General features: G+C 38.4%; 1 protein-coding gene across 1 annotated transcript in view; it reads left to right on the top strand.

The window, feature by feature from the left end:
- KPNA1 (karyopherin subunit alpha 1) overlaps nt 1-23,879 on the top strand; it is a 41,755-nt gene that overhangs the window by 3,828 nt on the left and 14,048 nt on the right. Inside the window, exons 5-10 of the mRNA XM_008631806.2 lie at nt 3,037-3,168; nt 11,838-11,926; nt 13,214-13,313; nt 13,877-14,040; nt 15,192-15,270; nt 17,484-17,609. Of these exons, the coding sequence (XP_008630028.1) occupies nt 3,037-3,168; nt 11,838-11,926; nt 13,214-13,313; nt 13,877-14,040; nt 15,192-15,270; nt 17,484-17,609 (690 nt within the window). The remainder of the gene's footprint in view (nt 1-3,036; nt 3,169-11,837; nt 11,927-13,213; nt 13,314-13,876; nt 14,041-15,191; nt 15,271-17,483; nt 17,610-23,879) is intronic.

Genomic DNA, 23,879 nt, shown 5'->3' with positions numbered 1-23,879 from the left:
TAATGTTTGTCTTCTTTGTACTAATTGAAGACAGTTTTAAATCTTCAGAATTAGGATTTAAATTTTTGATTAAAGTAAAAAAAAAGTTTAGAATTAGAAATCAATCTGTAATGATAAGCATAGAAAGCTGGAAACCTTATTGTGGTTTGAAAAAACTGAATTATGTGTGCTACAATGGTGGTTAATTTTTTTGGACCTTTGTCTTATTTCCAGCTGTCCATTTTTCTGGTCAGTCTTTCTTGGCTAATAGAATGTGGAAGAAAACAAATCACCTAGTTAAAAACAAATCATCTAAGTTAAAAAATATGTTAACATGTAACCATTAAATACAACACTTAAATTAGAATTGGTGTTCTTTCAAAATGCGTAAGGCAACAGGTTTGTGAATGCCATGTGAAATCCAAATTTTGTTGACTGGAAATACGCAAAAAATTTACAGTTTTCTTATACATTAGAGAAATCATTTACAGGTATTACTTTTCAAATTGTTATCCACAGAATTTCAGAGGTCTCTTAGCTTCCTTTGAGGAGTCTGTGGACAGTAACTAAGAACACGTATCAGATTTAAGCTGGTTGGTTTGCAACTCCAATGGAAAATTTGTAAAGCTATCTGATGGAAAAAAAAATGGAATGCCTTTTATTACTTACAGTGGTCTAGCGCAGAAACCTAAGGGAGATAAATGGAAGCAATTCTTGTGGCCTTACTGGTGTAACATTTATTGATTTTTACATGGAAATAGGAAAAATCAGTCAGAGTGGAAATGTGGAAAGCTTGTCCTAAGGAGTTTGTAGGAAAGCAGTGAAAATACAAGCTTGAGTATGTTGCTCTCGATATTCCATTCTACCTGGGTAATTTTCCTCCATCTTGCCAAATCTCTCTGCCTGCTTGGCAGTTTAGGGTCTGCAGGTAGAACCTTTTGCTGTGATTAGTTGGGAAGTTCTCTGGACCTCACTTTCTAATATTTGTTCTGTCATTGTTCCCAAAAATATTCCTTTGGGCTTGGCATTCTTGGCATTTCTAACTGTAGCCTAGTTGTAGAAGGAAAGGATTTTCAACACATTCTGAGACAGTGAAATATAATTTATAGCTGCTTGTATGGTGGATTGAATATGGCAACTTCCATGTTAATGAACTTGGAACTTTATGGGAATTTATGATCTGTTTTTCTTCTGTGTTGTCAGTTGAATATGCTGTAAAAGCTAGGCCTCTGAGATCAGTAATAGGAAGGCCTAATGTGTTAGGAATTCCTCTGTCCTGTTGTTACTCAAGGTGAATGGAAGACTTAAAAAAGTTCTCCAGGGTCATTTTGGCCGTATATGAACACGTACATCTGTCTCCTGTGGAGAGAGGAGTCTTACAAAAAAACAATACCACACAGATATCTTTGCCATTAACATGTGACTATTCCTTAGTTATACATCTTGGAGCATCAGGTGTCCACAGAGAAGGAGCAGGAGAGAAACTGTCACTCTAACCTTTCTGTGACTTACACTGGAGACAGTGTGAGTCTCCAAGCTGTGAATCGTTCAAGCTGGTGGCACCAGTGGGAAGCCAGAGGGCAAATTTTAAAATACGGATAAGAAACCTCTATGGTTGAAAGATGAGTAAAAAGTTATGTTACAGTGTATCTCAAAACACTGGATACTCACTTCAGCGAAAGTAAAGTTACAGGAAAGCAGTATTTTATGTTGGCCTTAGGCTCTGTCCACACAGTTTTGCTTCTAGTTCATTAATTATGAATCTTGCAGTTTTGATTTTGTGTGTTTCTGCTTTGTTTTGCAGCCCATACTCCTTGTGTATTGCAGTGATGTATTTTGGAATTGTTTATTCTGATCACATCTTACTAGAAGAAGATAGTTTTTTCTTCAGTTGATCAGAAGGGCAGGATTAACTGTACTTTCAAAACCAAAGTCTTTAGTAACACTTAAAAATGAAAAGCCTTGGAAGTCTAGGCTTAATTCTCGAGTTACTATTTCAGGCATGTTTCAGGATTTGGTGCAACTCCTTAGCAAGAGTTGTTTTTATGATTAAACCTGAAATATAAATCCTTGCTGCTCTTCAGAGAGAGACAGATAGTTTTTGAAGGTATGTTGGTATTTTCACTGGAATACTGATGGATCAGCATCTTTTGGTAATGTCAAAATTGGTCATTTATAGTTTACAACTTTCCATTTTTACTGTTTGTTGATTTTTACTTTTCATTCACCTTTTAGCAGTCTTTTAATTCTATAGATTCTGGATGTACCTGATAAGATTTAAATTTGCTAGTGTAGTGTAATAATCTTTGGGCTGAAAGCATGCAGAAACCTACTCAGATTAGGATTTCTAGAATCTGCGTTTTCTGAGGCCTGAGGTCTCAGGTAGGGTTAAAATTTGCATTTCATCTTAAAAAGTTAATGCTTTTGCAAGTTGAGATTAAAACAATAAATGACAAAAACAGTTAAAAGATGCAGGATATTAGTTCAGGATCTCACTTTTGCTTCAAGTCTTGAATAAGAACATCGTACTCTAATAACATTTGGCATTGATCACCAGAGTTGGAGAGAAGTACTTTGAGTTGTTTTTTAGAAATCTGGTTTTGTTTGAGTTTTTTTTTTTTAATCTCTTTTAGATCTTTTATTTGCTTCATATCCATGAAATTTTGTCAAACAATGTCTTCTCCTGCATCTTCAGGAATATCACTGGTGATTCAGTGAATGCAGGTGTCATGTCACGTGGGAAGGCACATTGTTATGTGTACAGGTTCTTAGCCATTAAGAAAGGCAAAGGTAACGTAAATGCATAGCAAAACCAAAAAGACTTGAAAAGCCACAGCAAACTCGATGTTCTCGTAAGGAACTTCTGCAAATTTTTGTTTCAAGTGATAGTGATAACCCTGAAATATATGATTCTAATTCTTTGCAAATTGTCTGTTAATTAGTCATATCTCACATTTGTCCTATGCCAAATCTCTCTGGTTTTAGAAGACATTTAGTCTCCATGTTTGGTGTGGCATAGAAAGCTCCTGGTAAACTGACTTGTATTTTGTTTTCCAGTTTGAAGCTGCGTGGGTGCTGACAAATATTGCCTCGGGAAATTCCCTTCAGACTCGAATAGTGATTCAAGCAGGAGCTGTCCCCATCTTCATAGAGCTGCTTAGTTCAGAGTTTGAAGATGTACAAGAACAGGTAAAGACTGAGAACAGTGTTGAATTTTGTGTGTGTGTGTTAATTTGTGGAGTTGGAAGCTTTTTTGTTTGACTTTTTGTTTGTTTGGTGTTTTGATGGGGGTTTTTTCCCTTCTCTGGAAAGGAGCAAGGCTATTCTGTAAGAAAGCCTTTAGAGAAAATGCAGTATTTGGCAATTTTGCACAATAGTTGCTTTGTGCTTAATATGTGTTAAGTTATCTAAGCAAATATTGTTTTTTTCTCTTTCTGGAAATTATGTATTTAAACATAGCTAATGGGGTAATCCATTTTGTTCTCTAACAGGTTAGTATATTTCTGTGTATGGAGGAATTCAGCGAGCCTTGTTTGAATAATTGCTTTAGATATGGAAAGTTCATGCCTGTTTCTCCTGAAGATAAAGCATGAGTGGAAGTTATAGTTTGTTCTCCAAGTTCCTTACAGCATAGATGAATATTCTTCAAGGCCCACAGGGATCAGTATAAAGCACAGACCAAACATTTGATTCGGTAGTTTCCATTTGAGGTCTATAACTTGTATTTGAACAAGGATGTACTTCAGACATATAATCTTGCTTTGAAGACTTAGGGTGATGAAACATTAATGATGTTAATAAATTTAGTTTCAGCCAATCTTAATCCTAATGTGAAAGTATGTACCTTTACTATACAAATTTGACTGGCTTTGGGTCCAGGTATTGCTTTTGTTACATTCTCCATTAGTAAGTTCTGTGTTTTTTCCTATAGCTACTTGCAGACCATAGCTTAAGCTTTACTTGAGTAAATGAAATGAAGCACTGAATTCTCATTTTGAGAATATTTCTGTGGTGGTTGGTTTGTTTTTTGGTGAGCTTTTTCTGAACATTTCTTCTAGTTTCCGTATCCTTTTGTGGTGGTGAAATAATGAGCACTGGCTATTCCAGTAGCACTCTTTTGGCACTGTTGTTTGCAGAGATAGTACCTCATTTTCACTTCCGCTTGATACTTTGGTGTGTAAATATCCAGTGTCTTTGCGGACTCCTTGCCACAGAAGCTGGCTGTGAGCTCAGCTTAAGCTGATTATCCAATATGATCCATTGTTCTTTTCAGAGTCACTGACTTCCAGGGTTCAGTTCTCCATCCTGTAAGTGTGACCTCTATTCTGTGTTCCTAGATGTCTGACCTTGCATTTGGCTGTATTGAGATGCATGATTGGAGGAGTCCCAACTCATAAACATTGGACTGCTTTGTGTAACTTGCCTTTCTTTCTTGTAGAGCTGGCTTAGAATGTACCACCTGTACTTAAGGTTGCCTAACATTTGCCACAAGACAGATTTTTTTTTTTCTTAGTTGCTTGTAGCTTTCAAGTTATTCCACTTTGTATCTTTCCATTTTCAATGCTCTGTCTCAGGCTGAGTTATTGTTGAGAAGGCTTTTAAAGAGGAATTGATTCAGGTGTTTGAAAAACTATTAAAGAAAACAAGAGGTATGTTTTGTCCATTATTGCAGCTTTGAGGAATTGAGTCTGCTGTTGTTGTAGAAATCAGAAATGTGATAGGGAACTTGCCAAAATGGCAGATAAGTGCTATGTTCTGCCCATGTGAAAATCCATCCAGACTTAGCTATATGGTGCCTTTTAGATTTTGTATTTTGAGGGTTGAACTTGGTAGCGTTGCTTTCCAAATTCAGCCATCACTTGAAGAGTGCTGTTTCCTGCAGAAGGATTGGTGCTCTGTATATGGTAAAGGCTACTCTTACTTATTTTTCTCCTAATGATTGATCTTCTGTGCAAGAGCTAACTTGCTTTTTTTATTAGGTTCTTATCATCCCTGCTGATGTTCAGAGAGCAGGTGGGAAGAGCAAACCTGTGTAGATTAAGTTGTGTGGCCTTCGATCTTAAGATGGGTGAATTAACGGAAGAGCTTAGGGGCCACAGTTAAGTAGTTTATCTGGCTCCTTCCCCACTCTGTGCCTCCTAATGAACTGCTGATGTGTTAAAATTCAGATTGCAGGCAGGCAGAGTGGCTTGGTTGTCATTACTGGAAAATATTCTTCTGTGCCGTTCAGGTGCTGCTAAATTCACGATCTCTGTCTTGCTGGTAATCTCTAAATACCAGTTACAAATTGCTCTGTAGTAAGCTGTGCTGAAGAAGGAAAATGTACCATGGCAAAGTGTTACCTACACTGTTTCATAGTGGGTTTCTGTGCTGCAGCTCTGGAGATGGCAGCCCTGCTCACAGCTGAGTTGGGGTTTAGCACTTCACCATAGTATCATCTGAAACAAAAATTAAAAGCATATAAGCACTGAGAAGTTAGCTTTTGTACTCCTGTATTACAGGATAGCAGTAGTACACAATTCCATAGTATTTTTCCAGATGACTCTTGTCTCATTCAGTATATGCACAGATTGTTGCCCTGGTAACAGATGAGTGGGTAGTAACGGAGGCTTTTATTTGTCACACTGTGACCCTGTTTGTTGAAGTTGGAACAAATTATAGTGCATGGAGGAGAATAGGGAAGAAATTCTTACAATTAAACCGATTGTAGGTTTGTGAGAAAAATGTTTCTACTGCTTAGTGTCTGATGCTGGACGATTTCCTTCTATCAGTTTTCAGTAGGTGGATACTTGTTCTGTGGTTTTTAAATGCTCAAGGTGAAATATTTCTTTTTCATTTCGTAGGTGAGGACAACTCAGTAGTGATTTTTATAGTTAGGCCTGTGTTTTGAGCGGGTCTGATCCTGGGCTTCTCTAGTTGGATTTCTGAAACTGGGTGATATTTGGCTACGATTTTCTCCTAAAATGATCACCCTAATTATGTCTCACTGTAGTACTGTGAAGATGATTATTTGCAAGCAACTGCATTTGTAACAAATTACAAAAATACAGCAAAATACAGAAAATATAATGACATGTTCAGGGCACAGGGGCCAGAATCTAACCCTATAATCATATAGTAAAATATGAAGAGAAAAAGAAGTATTGAAGGCTGTGTTTAGGAAGTCATTCTTTGTTCTAATTTGGATAGCAATTCTATAGAAGGAAATGTTAGGTGATAACATAATTTTGAGTATGTATCCTAGCATAAACAAAAAAAAGTATAATATTTTACTTACTGGCTAGTCATTATCCACTGTTTTCGTTTTACAGTAAGTCAGTCATAAAAATGTACATGTTTACTTTGTCTTTTATTTCTAACTTCCCTTAGCAGTGGCTCAGGAACAGATACCAGTTTACCTTACCTTCTGATCACAATTTTCCCATGTATTTTTCATATTTATAAGCCAGTTTTAATCTAACATGAGGCACTTTTTCCCTTTGCATATGCTAGTTTCTGAGTCTAGTGAAGATTCTAAATCAGCTGTTTTATAGAAGTCTGTGAGGGAATCTTTATAGCTATGTTTAATAAGCAACATGCATGTTAATGAAATTATACCTTACGTACTTTTGCAAGATCTGTTTCCCATTAAGCTATGCAGGCCTCATTTAATTAGCCTACCATCCTTTAACTCTTTAATTACTTGCACTGTGTGTCAGTCTGTCTTTGTGGTCAGTGGTCAAACCATTTGGCATACATTTTTCCCATCAGAGAAATTGAATTTATCACAGAATCTACATCAGTATTATTTATGAAAAACACCTTGGCTACATCTCCCTGCTTCTCCCCATTTCTGTTTTTGGTGTACTGATTTTTAGGTTTAGTCAGTGGCATATGTCCTAGCCCTCTTCCACTTACCACAGGTTTTTTCTTCAAAAAGACATCTAGAAATTTTGATCTGCCTGCCTGAAATTATTTATATTGAAAGACTGCATCAAAACCCTTTAGACATGCTTAAAGGTTGATGTGGCTTCAGCAGTGTCTTAGCTGCAATTCTTTCCTGACTTCCCCTTCTGTGGTACTTAAAACCCAGAAGTCAGCTCGAGTTTCCTTGATGAACATTGAATTTCCTTCAAAAACCATGCAAGGCATTGTGCTGCCTGTCGAAGAGGATTGATACTGTCTCACAGTGACAGATATGTGTCATTGTGCTGCGCTGGACAGCCGGTGGCATGAGCATCCCCAGCTGCCCTGTTCTCCTTTGGGAAAGTTTGCATTTTCAGCTGACGCAATTAGTATGCTTCTCCCTCGGTATTTTTCCATTTCTAGTTGTATTTGCTATTCCTTTTGGTAACCATCTGTCTTGGGGTGACATACATACATACGTATGTATGTATGTATTAATGTGTGTGTGTAAAGCTAGAATATGTTAATTTGGACATTCAGCCGATGATATGGGATGAGGGGAGGAATGTCTAGGGGTGACTTTATGATGTGTATCCCCTATCGCCTGCTCTATGCCCAGACACGAACCCTGTGTCCTTTTCTGTAGCTTTAAGGCAGACCTTTAAGAGAGAGCGGGGTGAAGCCAGTGGAATTCCTTTGGCACTGTCTTCCAAAACGCAGATCAGCTTGCTGGCTTCTCCTGCCTGGCTGCTCAGCTTGGCTTTCTGCAGCAGGGAAGAGAGTGGCATTCTCCCACTTTGTAGCTAGCTTTTTGTTCGTTAGCTAAAGCAAGGAGTTTTCCTGATACTTCAGTTTCTTCTCTTCTGGACTTGCTACCACCAGAACATCATCTGGGAGACCTTTACACCTTGGCCCGGAGGGGCCCAAGCCAACCCAGCTCTGAAAGAGAGAAAGTCACACCCACAGAAGGGACTCTGAGATCTACCCAGGTTCTCTCCACACTGAGAGGTTTTATTATTTAGCATTATTCTTTTCCTGTGTCTGTGTGCACTGTGTTTGCTAAATAAATTCTTTTCCTTTCACTTTCCTCCGAGGAAACATTCTTTCTGAATCTGGTGGGGGAGAGGTGGCTGTAACCTGCCTTCTATCAGAGGACGTTCCTTTTGGACGTTCCTCCGAATTTGTCTCAAACCAGGACACCATCACTTGCTTGGCAGAGCTGACCTGTGAGTCGTGTTCAGGCTCTGTTAGGCTTTTACATCAGCAGTCCTATTAACAAACTCTTGATAATCACAATCAGGACAAACAGTCAAGGTATGAGTTTGAGCTACTTTCTCTGTTTGGCAGGTGAGATGTGAGAAGAAGGACCACTCCAGCCACTGAAAGAAAGATGTTTTCTGTGGTAGTACAAAGTAGCAGTCATCTCTTAGGAATGTGTCCTTCTGGTATCCTTCCTTGTGTTCACTTACCCAATCACACTTGTATGCAAGCTAATCTTTATCATCTTCATCCCAGCATTAGATCCTTTTCCCAAGTCAGCATCCAAATGTTGAGAAAGTGCTGATTCTTTATAATATTTCTTCTCCACTGAGAGGCAAAGTCTGCACACTGTTGGTGATTGGCTTAAGCACTTAGTTAAATATCCGAAGAAATAATGGCTGAGAATCCTCAGAATCCAGGGAAAAGTGGAGAGTTGTCAAAAAGCACAGGGATTATTCACAGAAGGCACCATATGGTTCAACAGTGCTCTACAAGACTTGTACTTTACTTTTACTGACTACTGAAGTTGTCCAGCACTGCAGGAAAAAACATTGGAGGTCAGTGATGAGTAAAATAAACCAAAGATTTGCACCAAGCCCTACTCCACTGTTAGCAATAAATGGAAATTTATACGCGTGTATAAAAATAGGTGCTGTCAATTAACAAGGCAACATTTGCACTTTGAGTTTGCACACAGCTTTCTCCCTAAGATGTGGGTTAAAAAACCAGGCTACAAATCTTAAAATTGCTGTCATCTTTAAGCTGGGATTTAGATAGTAGAAAGTACTGAAATGGATTTTTTTTGGTCAAATATTTTTTTAATTTAATAAGCTCTGAAATTTAATGGAATTAAATATCCTTTTACTTCTGCAACTATGCAGGAAAGAAGATGAAAACATTTGAGTTGTGTAGAATGAAGCCAAAGCCATAATGTTGTGGCAATTATTTGTATCTTGAGGAGTGCTCAAAAGAAGAAATGGAAACCATTGAACATTATTCAGACATACAAACTCTGAAGAAACTTGTCATTGTTCATGTGTTGTCTGTGAAAACCATGACAGAGCTTTGCATTTATGGCAGTGTCTGATGAGTTTAAACGAGCTTAACTTGCATTCCTTACTTATCTGAAGAGCTGAAGTAATTCCCTAATGAAAGACATCTTCATTATTGAATGAAATGCATATTTTTCTAAAGATATTTCAATTTATTGGCATCTTGTGTTCTATCAGTCATTAGCATTACAAGGATTTCTTGCAACATCTTCTCTTACCAGGTCCTGTGATACCAGACTACTCAGCCAGACTTTCCTTGCCATAAAAAAAATGAAGAGTGGGAAAGCAGTAGAGGTGCTATTTGACTTCTCTGGTCAGACTTTTTGATGTGAGATTTGCTGTTGCAAAACCAGTCAGTCATTCAGGGTCAGAATGGATTCTTGGATTAAGTGATTATCAGTCTTGTCAACCCTAAAAATAGATACTGTTATAATGGCAGAAACAAAGACCACAGACAGATGGAATAGGGCTTCCTTGTTTTTTACCTGTGTAAGGGTGTCCAGGCAAAGAGACTGTGTCTTCATACAAAATTACTCACATCTTCAGTGAAAGGGAATTATTATAAATTCTAACTTTTTCCCCTCACTAAATGTTTTCAGAAGATTCACAAGTTTATTTAGAACTGTCTGAAATCTGTGGTTCATTCTTCAGGCTTATTCTTGCTGCAGAAATGCAAACATTGGGGTGAGCAACAGGTGTGGCTCCTTGAAGTTCTAACACGACTGACATTTTGCAGGAGGTGGCATATGTTCTGTCTCTTAAGCTAAATTTTTCTGGTAGCCGTCTTCTGTGCCTTAAGTCCAAGAGGCTGCCAGACCCAAGGTTATACTTCTTATATAAACTGTTGTCACAACAGTTGTAAAAAGGATAAGAATTAGAATGAAAAATAATGATGAAGATCAGTTTTGGGGGAACGCTGCATAGTAGTAATGGCTGTGCTGTTTCATGGCAAAGGTCAGTACAGTCTCGTGCCCTGCCTCTGACTGTGGCTGACAGCAGAAGCCTGGAAAACAGTAGAAAACAAAACAAACTAATCCTTCCCCAGAACAGTCGCCTACTCTCTTCACAACTCTCAGTTTAATGGCTCCAATCCTATGCTGTTGTCAGTAGTACTGGTACAGATGAGGACTCTATTTTGTATCTAGCAAGCTGACATCTGTTATCTACATTCTGTATATACTTCTGGTTTTAGCTGTATTCGTTTTGCAGGGTTTGCTAGTGAATTTGGGCCTCTAGAGTGGTTGAAGTCTGTTTTTCAAGTAGCATTTTTTTTGCCACTGTTTAAAAACGTTTTACAGGAGAAACCTAATGCAATAAATTAATTGACACCATATTGAAAATGAATAAATATGTTTATTTCAGGTTATCCAAAAATTTCCTTTAGGTAAAAAATTTGGCAATTCTGTCAGTTTTTTTAGAGGAGCAGTTTATTTCAAATAGGTATAGGGAGAGGAAAAAGCACGTTCATTTTGTGTGAGGAACTTGCTTTGTTCAATTGGAGAAATAGTTATGCACTCTAACACGTTCTACTGCAGCTATATACATAGCCTTCAATTGAAGAGAAATTTGGGGAGGACATTCAGCTGCTATCCATGACAAATAGGATTGCTTTTGTCCTCTGTATGCATAATTGGAAGTATTTCCAGTGGTTGTGCAGATACATGTATCTGTAAAGCCCAAAGGCAAATAAACCAACCGAATAAGCAGATACGTGTATCTATTTGATATGACACTTAGTCTTCTGCTAACTTGAAATAAATAGCAAATGTGAACTTCATAAGCTTCCTTGTGTGACAAAATATTGTAATTTGCAAGGAATTAGTAAAATCGTTTTCATACTTGACATAGACTACTTGTAAATTTTTAAGTTATAGCTCTCATACTAGTGGACAGTGATACAAAAAGCAGCACTTGGCCCAAATGTATAAATCAAAACTAATTAAATCTTCTATTCTCATCATATTACAGAAGATGGATTTCATGCTGCTTTAATTCTGGTATTTTTGATCTTCTCAAAATGAAGTGTTAGGGGTAGTACTGATGTCCAAACCCTTACATTTTGCCATGCACGTGACTTAATCAGCAACAGTGGTTCTGTCTCATATAGTTTTATTTTAAAGAATGTATGTCAATGCCCATCTGAACTCTTTAATTCTGAATATTGGTTTATCTTGCACATAGATTCTCATTTTTATCTATGACTGTGTAAACAATGCATGCTTTTATGGCTTTGTAGTAAATACTAATATGGGCTGTTCCATACAAACATTTTTGGGTAGATACAGACTTGCTTGACCTGTGCTACGAACATCTGGGATTAAATTAGCTGTGAACAAGGAGTGTAGAATTGCAGTGTTCATAAGCCTGAGGAGCTGAGCTCATCTCTTATATTGTGGACAGAGCAAGGGTATGTCTGCCTGCACAATCGTTGGAGACATACATGTTTGCTGTTATGGTGTTCTTCTTAGATCTCCATAAATATTCCTGAATCATATAGTGAGCTTGAGTGTATACATGTAATATGCAACCAGAATGCATTCCCCTTCTGTACATTGTCCAGGACCTAACAGTGAGAACAGATTGTCTCCCAACTCTAATACATATGTTAAACCGGTGGAATTTTGAGAATAAAAGCAATTATTATTCTGTTTTTCATTACAGGCAGTATGGGCTCTTGGCAACATTGCTGGAGACAGCACTATGTGCAGAGACTATGTTTTGGACTGTAATATCTTGCCCCCTTTATTGCAGTAAGTATGTTTTAATGTGTTTTCCAGAATTTTGCTTGAGTGTCTGATAAGACTGAAATTTGGGTTTTGCCTTGAAGAATAATAATACCGGGTTTTTTTATTGTGGACTAATCAGAGTTTTTAATGGGGAGTCCTGAACTACTTTTGTAATGAAGCTAAAATGGAAACATGCTTTAGAAGCAGCTAAGCTAGAACTATTTTATTCTACAGTGTTGGTGAATGTCTGGGCTTATTTTAGAGTCAGAGAATAATTTAAGTTGAAAGGCACCTTTGGAGGTCATCTAGTCAAAGCCTTTCTTCATAGCAGGTGAGATCAGATTAGATTGCTCAACTACTTAACCAGTCAAATTTGGAACATCAAAAGTAGATTTCATAACTACCTGGTGTAACCTGTTGCAGTATTTGACCATGGCATAGTGAAACACAGTGTTCTGATACCTAATCAGAATTTTCTGTGTTTTACCTCGTGACAGTGCCTCTTGTCTTGTCACTGAGCACCTTTGAGAAGGATCTGGCTTCCCGTTTTCTGTATCCACCTGTTAAAGTGTTGTTGGCAGCAGTTGTATCTCCTCTTGCACCATCTCCTTCTAAGGCTGAGCAAATCCAGGTCACTAACATCCCACTGCGTGTCATTTCTCTAGCCTGCTAATTATCTTGATGGTCCTCTGCTTAAGAAGCATATTATTGCTGAAACAGTGACACCATCTTGTGTTGTCATGTCCAAATTACGATTACTCAATCTGTGTCCTTTGCAGACTCTGCAGCAGGGGAATTCTCCAGTGCTGTCATAGACAGCGGTACAGTGGGGGATGGCTGTGAGAAAAAAACCCTGAATTGTTACTCTTGTGGGAAAATTAGGTCTTTCGTTTCTGCGTTTTCCTAGGCCAAAGTAGGACTCATAGTCTGAGACGGTCATAAAAATGCAATTTAGCTAAGAGAATACTCTCCAAAACTACCTGCATGTCCTCCTCCTTAGAGTAATTTTGTCACAATTCCTGCAGCTTTTGACTGTTAATCTGCCACGTCAGTATCTAAGTGTTTAAGAGAAATTTAGTGTAATGTTTACTGTTCTTGTTGGGATACTAGATTCCTGTATCTAGCATGTGTGTTAGTAGCCATCAAGAATGATTTTCCTCAGGTGTATTTTTATAGAAAAAAAAAATCTAGCACATTTTGCCCTGGTATATGTTAAAAAGAGTTTGTTTTAATGATTCATACAGTTGATAGGGTTGCTTGGCTTTCATTTTTTAAAAGCAAGGGTTGGAATTTTTTGTTGGTTTGTTTTAGATTGCTTTCAAAACAGAATCGTCTCACTATGACCCGAAATGCTGTATGGGCTCTGTCCAATCTCTGCAGAGGGAAAAATCCACCTCCTGATTTTGCCAAGGTAAGAGATGCTTGAATGAAAATGTGTTGTGAAGTGGTGATAGCCAAATTATTAGTTTCAGGTGGTGAAGCTTAAACTAAACAGAAGTAATGTTTCAGAGAAATTCTGAAATATTTGATGGGCTTCTTACAGATGAAGTTTTTTGAAGTTTTTTTTTAGTCCTTTGGGCAGACATTCACAACCACTGTTTTAACACAGCTGCCTTGTAACTTTTTGTTCCTGTTCGTGTACTGGAGATGACTGTCCCATAGCAGAACAAAACTCTACATCTTGGCTGCTGTAGAGCAGCAGGTGGCACATCTGAGTGGACAAGTCTGAGTTTCACTGGCAGACGTCATTCTGTAGAGGCTGAAGAGTTGCTGTGGTACTTTTCTGCAGTAATGCTCCTCTGTGCTTGTATAGCTACAGCCCTGCATAGAAGTGCTAGCCAGGTCTGAAGTTTTCTGAGTGTTGAATCTTAAGATTCCAGTGCCAAGTCCTATAATGATATACAAAATTAGCTGACATAATAATAGATCTTCTGGCCCTTTTAATTGTATGTATCTCCTCTTAATGTCTTACAGGTCTCACCTTGTCTTAGTGTGCTTTCCTGGCTGCTCTTTGTCAATGATACAGATGTATTAGCTGATGCCTGCTGGGCTTTGTCTTACTTGTCTGATGGCCCCAATGATAAAATCCAGGCTGTGATTGATGCAGGAGTCTGCAGAAGACTTGTGGAACTGCTGATGTAAGAAATCTGTTGCAAGCAAGCGTCACTCTTTTCCTTGAAATCAAGATTATACCAATAAGGAGTTTAATTAAATATGCCTTGAAATGATGTAATTTCCAGAGAGCAAGATTTGAGTTTGAATTTTACCCGTCTGTTCAGTGTTCTCTATTTGTCATGAGGAACAAAAACAATGGAACATTTCTTGTACTAGTTTTGCTGTTTCTTAAGAGGTTTTTTCCTGCACCTAAGAGCTACATTTTTGTAAAATCCATAGTATACATTGGAATTTTCCTTGTGTCATTGAAGTCCATATTATAGTTACCTAACAAGGAAATTACCTAAGGATATCAAAGATAAAAATGTAAGAAATAGTTCAATTTACTAGAATTGACAGTACCAGGGACTTGAAATATAAGTAATTTCCTCAACCCTTGCTGTAGAAGAGTATATGCACACTTTGGTCAGTAAAGTGTAGCTGTGAGAGTTGGGGTCGCTGAGACTGGCCTTGTTCAGAGCCATGGCTTCAGATCCAAGGTCAGGACATGGACCATTCAATGGCCTAAGAGCGAGGAATAATGGTTTTCAGTGATGTAAATAAAAAGGCTGTTAAGGTTTCTAACATTAGAGCAAATGTGATGCTGGATTAATTAATGGAACATACTGCCTCTAAGTAGCTTTTTTGTAAAGAAGTGTTTTCATTTGAGAAACAAGTTCCTTACTTCACCTTTCCTATTCCAGTCCTGATTTAACGATGATGCTGGAGGGATGCATATGATGACAGAAGATGATCAAACAGCTCTATGGGTTAAACACACAACTTCTACCCCTGTTCTTCTGTCTCATTCTTGGCCTTTGTGTGTGCTACATTAAGTGTATTTTATTATTAAAGCTAATTACTTTTTCCTCCCAAGGATGCTTGGAAGTACTCTGAAGTACTTTTATCCTTCTAATATTTTATTTTTATGTTGCTGAGTGACATCTAAAGGTCTAAATATTTAGAAACCCTGGAAAGGCTTACCATTTGTTGAAAATCAGTGTCTATTTAGATAGTGAAAGTCAGATTTATCAGGGAAGTTTTCCCCTGGCTGATAGATGGTCCTTCCTTGAGAATGTGAAGATGGAGATGCTTTGGGAAGGTTAATACTTATATTTTTCTTTGTCAATTTTAGGCACAATGACTACAAAGTCGTATCTCCTGCCTTACGAGCTGTGGGGAACATCGTTACAGGAGATGATATCCAGACCCAGGTATGGATTACCTTTCTCTTGTGTTGTATCACAGTTCATCTTTCTGTTAATTGTGGTAACCTGTTCACAAGCACCTCCTCTTGTTCCTTTTGAAGTTTGAAAGTGAAGGTTAATGATACTAATTACTTCAAAATGTGGTGGTTTTCAGTTTTCCTGTTCAGTCCTGAACTGGTGATGATTCTTAGGTAGCTGTGTCTAGGACTTTTGGGCAGCCGTGCAATACCCCTCAAGGGTGGGATGTTTTTGGTTTATTTAAAGCAAATCTGTCTCTTAGGCTGAAATTCATGCTGAGAGATGCACCCTGGTAGTGCTATCAAAGGCCTGTCACATTCAGTGCTATTGTCAATCTGTGGTGAATATATCGTATCTATGATGAAAATATATCATATTTATAAGGAAGAACAAGTGTCTGGTCAGATTTTGGATGGTGTGTAGCTGTGTCTGGGGGTTTGTTTGGAGAAGCATCAGTAGGAGGCAGTGACTCCCACCACTGTATTAGATTTAAATTGGAAGGCAGGAAATGTGTTTCTTCAGAGGCACTAGGTTGTCACTGGGATGCTTCCATAGTTCTGTGACTCTGAGACCGGAATTAAAGATGTGTTACCAGCACCAGGGCACTGTTTCAATGTCTTATTGCTAGGAGGAAGATAACATGATTTTTTGATTGTTACAATGTATTTTGTGTAGCTGAATTGCAGAGTCATTGTTCTATTTTTTTTGCAGTGGCATTTGTTTTGCAGATCAGTCATAAAGAATGATTGAGGTGTGATTTCATAATTTTGTTAAAGATAAAACCACAAGGGATCACTAATTCACATGTAATGCAGGTTATTAAATATTGCATAAACCTTAGATTTTAATTAAAAATTAGTTTAAACGTTTTTGTTGTACATGATTTTTTCAGAGGAGCATACCATGAGCTTTCCTAAAATTCTAGAGAACTGTATAAGTAGGATAGTTTGATAGTCCTGCCTGCAGATTGTGCTGTATGCTAAAAAGTGTTACAGGATGAATATAAAAATCAGTAATCAGAAGGAAGAGGCCAGCTTTGAGAGCTGATCCATTTCTGAATATGAATGCAACATACAGGACAGTTCTTCAAGAACTTCTCTGTAAAACCGTTGGGCACAAACTTGCTTTTACTTTTTGTCTCATTTTCAGGTATTAACAATGCGAGTGCTTGGAGATGGCCAAAACCATAGATAGTATGCATGAAGAAAAAAACCAACTTGTCCCAGCAGACACCTGATAAAATCCTGAACCATAATCTTTTCTTCTTTAATCTTAGTGGGGAGTACAAAGATTTTAAGAATATGGAGCTGGGGGGATACAAGCAAGGGAATTAAGTCCTCAGATTCCATGATCAGAAGTCATGACCATGATTCAGCTTGACTGGAGTATTTCTCATAAAATTCTATGGCACACTGTTCTTTCTAAGGTGTCTGCTTTTGCCACACAAGGCAAAACTACTGTGCTTCTTGGTATACTCTCCCAATTTTTGGCTTAATTGTTAGAAGTTGGAATGGAATTAAAAAAAAAAAAGTCATTAATTTTTCATTTTTTGAATCTTGTTAGGCCCTTTTAGGTGGTCAAAAAGTCCTTCACTATCACACATGACATAATCAACTGTGCTGTCTTGCAACATCTAAGTTCTGGGGCATTTTCTGTTGTACTTTGGTTATTTAGGAGATGGAAATTTTGCTGCACCTTTTCTGCACTGTAAAATTGCAGGGTTTTTACAATTTTTGTAATTTTTTAGATAAGAATTGCCCATTCATAATGTCACTGGATACAACACTGGTCACAGTATGCACCACAGTGCCAGCAGATGGGGAACACAGAAGTAGTTGGAGCTTACAAGTGTACAAAAATACAGGAAGATACCATCATCTTGTTTTTGTTTGGTCATAATGTGCTTAGTATCTTCTTGTTTTCAGGTCACACTGAAATCATTATGAAGGTGTGGTTTCTTACCTGAATGACTTGGTAGCTTTGCTCTTTAGCTTTCCTGCAGACATTTATTTCTTGGTTCTTGCAGGTTTTTTTGTTTTGTGTGTATTTAGTGGTTTTTAAAAAAAAAACCAAACTCTGGGAGCATCTAATGGGGGTATGCTTTTTAGATTTTCAAGACACTGTATTCCTTGTTCCTATGATTCTTTATCCTAAAGTTCTTCTAAGGTGTGTTTTGTTTTGTTTTTTTCTGTTGTATTCAGGTAATTCTGAATTGTTCAGCCCTGCAGAGCTTACTGCACTTGCTAAGCAGCCCAAAAGAATCTATCAAAAAGGAAGCATGCTGGACAATATCTAATATAACAGCTGGAAACAAAGCCCAGATCCAGGTAACCTTTTCAGCTATGATCAGTAATCTTTGTCTTTCAGACTAGAAGGAACACAGGTGGTTTTTTGTGTATAAAATGAGTATTTGTGTGTATGCACTGTCACAGATATATAATTACATACAAGAAATATATTATTGTGTATAATTAGAATATTTCAATGTCCCAGTCATCTCCAAATTAAAATAATTTCATTTTCTAGTCATCTGCACATTATAAGGGGGAAGACTGTCATGGTAGAAAATGACAAAATGTGGCTAAGCTCAAGAAAATTTCGTCTTAAATAATTTGCTTTGTGCTTTTGACAATAACTAAAATACAGAAATTCTGAAGTATGAAAAGAATACAAATTTTGAGAATCAAATAACTTCACATATTTCTTGGTTTCACCATCAGATACAGACACCTATATTTGAAAGTACTTTATTTCTGTTTCTATTTTCTTAAAATTCCTTGTATAACTTCCATAAATGGGCCTTATAATGCCCCATTCTAGGCATGTGTGCTTAGCCGAGTCTGTATCTGCTATTTATTAAACTGAACAATAATGGAGGCTATCTAACATGTTGCCCTGGGATTTGTCCTTTCTGATTACACTAAATGTTGTAGTCCCTTCATATTAAGTGATAGCACACAGAAGCAAATGAGTCCCACTCCCTTATGTCAGTCATTATAATTAGGCTCCAAAAAATCAAATCATTGTTCTGAGTCTGGACTGAGTGTCAGTTGTCAGGAAGAATTCCCAGGACTTGTCTCCAGGTAGTATAAATGAGAGATGGAACATCTTTTCCCCAGAGAAAAGTCTTTGGCTAGATAAAGAAGAAACAGCTTAATATATTTTGTTTTCCCTGAATATGGAGTTCTGTTTAAAAACAGCTGTACTAGGGAATTTTTTGCTTGTCTTTCAGGGATGTGGTTTGACTTGGTGGGATGTCAGGTGTCCCCCAAAGCTGCTCTATCACTCTTCTTTTCAACTGGGCAGGGGAAAGTAAATACAAGGGAAATTTCATGAGTTGTGGTTAAGGACGGGGAGAGATCACTCACCGGTTACTGTCACAGGCAATACCAGACTCGACTTGAGAAATAAATAGTATTACCAATCAAAATCAGAGCAGGATAATGATAAGTAAAAGTAATCTTAAAAGCACCTTTTCCCCACCCCTCCCTCCTTTCTGGACTTAACTTTATCCCTGATTCTCTTCCTCCTCCCCTTGGCAGTGCAGAATACAGTCAGTTCATCACAGGTTGTTTCTGCTGCTGCTTCCTCCTTAGGGAGGGAAGTCCTTCACCTGCTCCAGCATGGGGTCCTGCACATGAGAGACAGTACTCCAGGAACTTCTCCAACATGAGTCCTTCCCACAGGCTGCATTTCTTCATGAACTGCATGGGGTGCAGTCTTCAGGAACAGGCTGTTCCACCATGGGTCCCCTCTGGGGTCACCAGTCCCACTAGCAAAACTGGTGCAGTGTGGGCTCCTCTCTCCACAGGGCCACAAGTCCTACCAGGACTCTGGTCCATTGTGGGCTTCCCATGGGGTCACAGACTCTATCAGACATCCACCTGCTCTGGGGTCCTCTGTGGGCTGCAAGTGGATCTCTGCTCCCCCATGGACGTCCATGGGCTGCAGGGGGGGCATCCTGCCTCACCATGGTCTGCCTCACGGGGCTGCAGGGGAATCTCAGCTCTGGTGGCTGGAGCACCTCCTGCCCTTCCTTCTGCACTGACCTTGGTGTCTGCAGGGCTGGTTCTCTCACATATTCTTACTCCTCTCTTCTCTGGCTGCAGTTACTTTTACCCAATAATTTTGTCCCCTTCTTAAATAAGTTATCACAGAGCTGCTGTCACTGTCGCTGATGGGCTCAGCCTTGGCCAGTTGCAGGTCCATCTTGGAGCCAGCTGGCATTGGCTCTGTCAGACATGGGGGAAACTTCTGGCAGCTTCTCACAGAAGCCAGTCCTGTAGCTCCCCCCACTGCTGCCAAAACCTTGCCATGCAAACCCAGTACAAAGAACATTGCCTCATTCCTTCTCTTTTGCAGAAGTGTTGGGAAAAGAGATTGTAGTGAATCATAGAACCATGAAGGCTTGGTTTGGAAGGGACCTTAAAGATCATCTCATTCCAGCCCCCCTGCCAGGGGCAGGGATGCTGTTCACTAGATCGGGTTGCCCGTGGCCCCGTTCAACCTGGCCCTGAAACGAGGCTTGATCTGATAAATACAAGTGTTTCCATCAAGGCAGTCAAATAACAGTCTTATGTAAATCAAATTTAGTTCTGAGGTTACATTTTTCAATTCTTTTGTCCCTCACTGGATACAGAAAGTATTTTCAGAGATTGCAGAGGATGCATGAAAGTCTGGGTGGAGACATTTATTCTTTGAGGAATGGCAATAAATGTCAGAAATATTAGACTCTTGAAATACTTGTCTTACTCATTAGTAACCTGGAAGAAACAGTGTTTACACAGAAAGTGAATCAAGCCTCTTAATATATTGGCAGAGTAGCCGGAGCGTACTTGTTAGCTCTGTTTTCCTTGGAAGGCAGCCTGACTGCTGCTCTTATAATGATGAGTCTGGATTAGTCATTCTATATGATCATAATTAGCATGAAGTGGTTAACCCTCTCCACCTATGGGGTGGAATTACTTCTCTTTTTCAGAAAACTTGCACAAGATTATGAAAAGGCTGCATATTTTTCCTGAGGAATAAGTGTATTGTACCCTTTGCAGGTGACACTTGGAATCTTTTGGGTTTACGTTCTTCCTTAAAAAGAACATTCAGCTGCTGAAGGGGCAGCATAAAGCCTTAATAACTTCAATGAGGGCTTCATCTCAGAAAGCATAGGGAATAAAGTTAATACTTTTGTGAAAGATATTTCAGTCTTTGCTAAGATACCTGAAATTCCTGAAAATGAGAGCGAACGCTCATTTAACATTCAGAGATCCTTATGTTAGAAAATGAGTATGCAAAGCCCAAAAACTTGTGAAGCCCTGTAGGTCCTTCTTGTTTGATGTAAAGATGTGACTTAAGATGGAAGTGGGACTGTGAGGAAAGGAACCCCCTGCAGTGGTATTTGCTCTGGCTTTCTCAGTCAGGATTTTGTATTTACCACTGGAGCTCATGTTTTTTGTCAGATATGGAGAACGATACGGTTACTCACTCTAACCTTGGTAGAGCTCCAAGAATTTTGATTCTGCTTTTATTGTGGTTTGTGTGTTAATCCGTGGATTAGCTGAATTTCTAATGAAAAGTGCTGTGTAAAATCAGCAGCTGTACCACTGTTTTTTTCCCCACATCAGCAATTGTAATTGCTGTGCAAGTAGCAGTGCAGAGTAGGTAGTTACTGCTGCTTGTACCAAGGTAAAAATGTTTTTGCCTTTGTGTTTCTTGCAGTAGAGAGTCTTTTGGCTCTTTATCCTTTCAACTACCACCTTTGAAACCCAGTATTTGCTGTCTAGAAGGGCATTTCTGCTTTTTCTGGAAAGTCTAAGAGTATTTTCTGAGGAACAGTCCAGCCAAATACATTGTCTTAAGTTTGTGTTTTTTCTCAAGTCTGTTGGAGGGTTGCTTCAGGATGTGTAATTGTATGGAGATGTTCCAAATGTAAGAAGAGCTTTAGAAAGCCAGATATCTATACAAGTCATTCAATAAAGATGTATCAGAAGTGACAATGGAAAGTAGTTTGTTGTTGGAACATTTTTTCAAAACTTTGGCTCTCTATTTTCATATTCTTGATCTACTTAAGATACAGTTATGAAGAGTCATAGAGGTAACTTGAATTCTAGTGCACCAGAAACTACTGCAGTAGTGTATTCACTTCTGTAACTTCTTCATAAATATTCACTGTACCACACTGTCATGTTTTCAAATGAAATGTCCTTGTTTGCACAGTACTCTGACACCTGGTATCCATTACTCAGGCATAAGTGAGGCTTTAGCTGGAGAGTCTTAACTGTATCCCTGGTAATCCTTGGTCTTCTAAACTGTTACCACATCTTTATTTGAAAAGGAGTAAGGATAAAATGATCTCCTCTTTTAAAACAGAATTTGCCTGATCTACCTGAACAAAATTGTTAGTCTATGCATGTGTGTGTTTAGCAATTTTTAAATGTTTTGGGGTGTTCTATCACGGGTCAGCTGCTGTGCTATTGAGAACAGATCAGAATTGCAAGGTGACTTGAAAAGGTGAGGTCAGAAGGTAGGGAGAGGAAAATTAATGCTATGAGCCATTAGTATTGCATCTTCATTTCTAGCAGTGGCTCTTTACAAGTGCATAAAAAGCTCTTTAACTATGCATACAAAAATACTTGTGATTATGTGGATAGAAGCTCTCTTTCTCAGGAGTCTTGTATCAAGAAGAAAACAGTGTGAAACAAATCACCAGAATACATGTGGATTTAAAAGAGTCCAGCTTAAAAGCAGCTGCCTTAGGATATGTCACAGACAAGGTTGGAAGTGTGTTGGTGCGTTATGCAAGTCCAGGGAAAAAGAATGTAAGAAGCATCTTCTCAAAAGTGAAAGCTGTATTTCATTTAAGAGTCCCTTGGGCCCCATTCAGAGTAATTGATCTGCCCTCAAACTCCAAGCACACACAGGCTTTGTAGTGAAACACTGACTGCCCTAAGTACATACCCAATTTAATCTATACTGACAGTTACAAAAATTAAATTAAAAAACAGTATATCTGACTGTGAGTGGAATATAACTATCCTGGTAATGATGACATACTGCAAGTCGTGTCCGTCATCAGGCCTTGATTTTTGGAACTGCAGAAGATGGCCCATTAGAGGAAAGTTGTGAAGTAAAGCACAGTGGAGAATGCTTACAACATGCTTGATTGGAGAGCTCAAAGCCAGTGTTTCTTGGAAGTAAAATTGGCAATTGCAGGTGTGATTGCAGTGATTACCTTTTGTTGAAACTCAATCACAGATGTGTAACAAGTTCCAGAAGGACCCTTGATTCTGTAGTTTCTAGTCTCAACTTAGAGAATGTTGAGTGAGATACAAGGTGTGATGAAATCTCCTTTCAGCTCCAGAGCTGATAAGCCTGCATTTCTCAGAAAACGCCTTTGAGGTATTACTTCAGACAACTTCTATTTAATGGCAAAATCACTGTAAACATTTGAGCTGAAAAGCACTTGAAAAAAGAATTTCTGAAGTTGAAAAATGCTGTTTGATAAAATGTTTCTTGAAGGTGGTTATATGCTAAAATGGAGAATAAAAGTGTAGTCTGTTTTTAATAGCAGTGATGATAAAGGACAATTCCCATTGGGATGAATACTTGATTTAACTAAGTTCATGGGTGAACCTATTTCATCTGTGAGTTGAGGATTTTTTTTTTGTCTTTACATTATTTCATGTTGTGATGAATTAAAACATTACTTCTTGAGAACTGGTCTTCCTTACAGAAGGAATTCCAAGATACTAGATGCAGCTCTAAATTAAATTATTTATTTTCCTTTCCTCCCAGTCCCTCTAAATTGCTAAAGAGCTGCTACTAGAGGTCATAAACTGGAGCAGGTCTGTTCCCCTATCTGTGATATTTACCAGATTTTGAACATGCACAGTCTTTAGCTAGAAATCAAACAAGAATGATTTCAGCACATGATAATTTTTTTCACATCTGCCTGGCATAGTAACCCACATTTTTGTGAGTTACCAGCTGATCTAACTAGTGGATTGTTGCTCCAGAACAGTTGGGATGTTGAAATACTATGGAAACTTTGAGTAGTGCTCAAGCCATAATCTAGCAGTCCCTTCTGCACACCAAGGAGACATTAAAATATTTTGGTGGATCTGACAGGTATTTTACCTAACCAATATTAACAGACAGAACTATATTTAGTGTTTAAGATTGCATTGGGTTGCACTCCCTCCATCCACCCACTATAAAGTATAGAAATATAAAGTCAGAGGGAAGGACTTCTATATCCATCTCCATACTGCCTATGATGCTGTTTGGTGGCACACTCCAAAGGCTTTCACTGCCATTTCTAAAAGATAAGGCAGCAGCCTATCACTATTAGATTTGCACTCCAACACAATCAAGTAAACTCTTTCTAGTGTTAAGGCAGTGTAAATTAACATGCATGAAATGTGTGAAAGTGCGTGCTGGACTTTCTTTGGTGGCTCTTACTAAAGCACAGGAGGTTTGGGTTTATTTCCCCACCAAAGGTGGAAGTGAAAGCCTTTCAGAGTGTGTTATCAACAGTGCCTAGGCAACAGAAAAATGTGGTGGAATACAGCAGTCTTTCCCCTCTTTATTTCTGTGCTTTCAAG

This window comes from Corvus brachyrhynchos, unplaced genomic scaffold (genome assembly GCF_000691975.1).
Source record: "Corvus brachyrhynchos isolate BGI_N302 unplaced genomic scaffold, ASM69197v1 scaffold3, whole genome shotgun sequence".
NCBI classification, from domain to species: Eukaryota; Metazoa; Chordata; class Aves; order Passeriformes; family Corvidae; genus Corvus; species Corvus brachyrhynchos.
The sequence above is the reverse complement of the archived record's forward strand: the minus strand, read 5'-3'. Positions and strand labels throughout refer to the sequence as shown.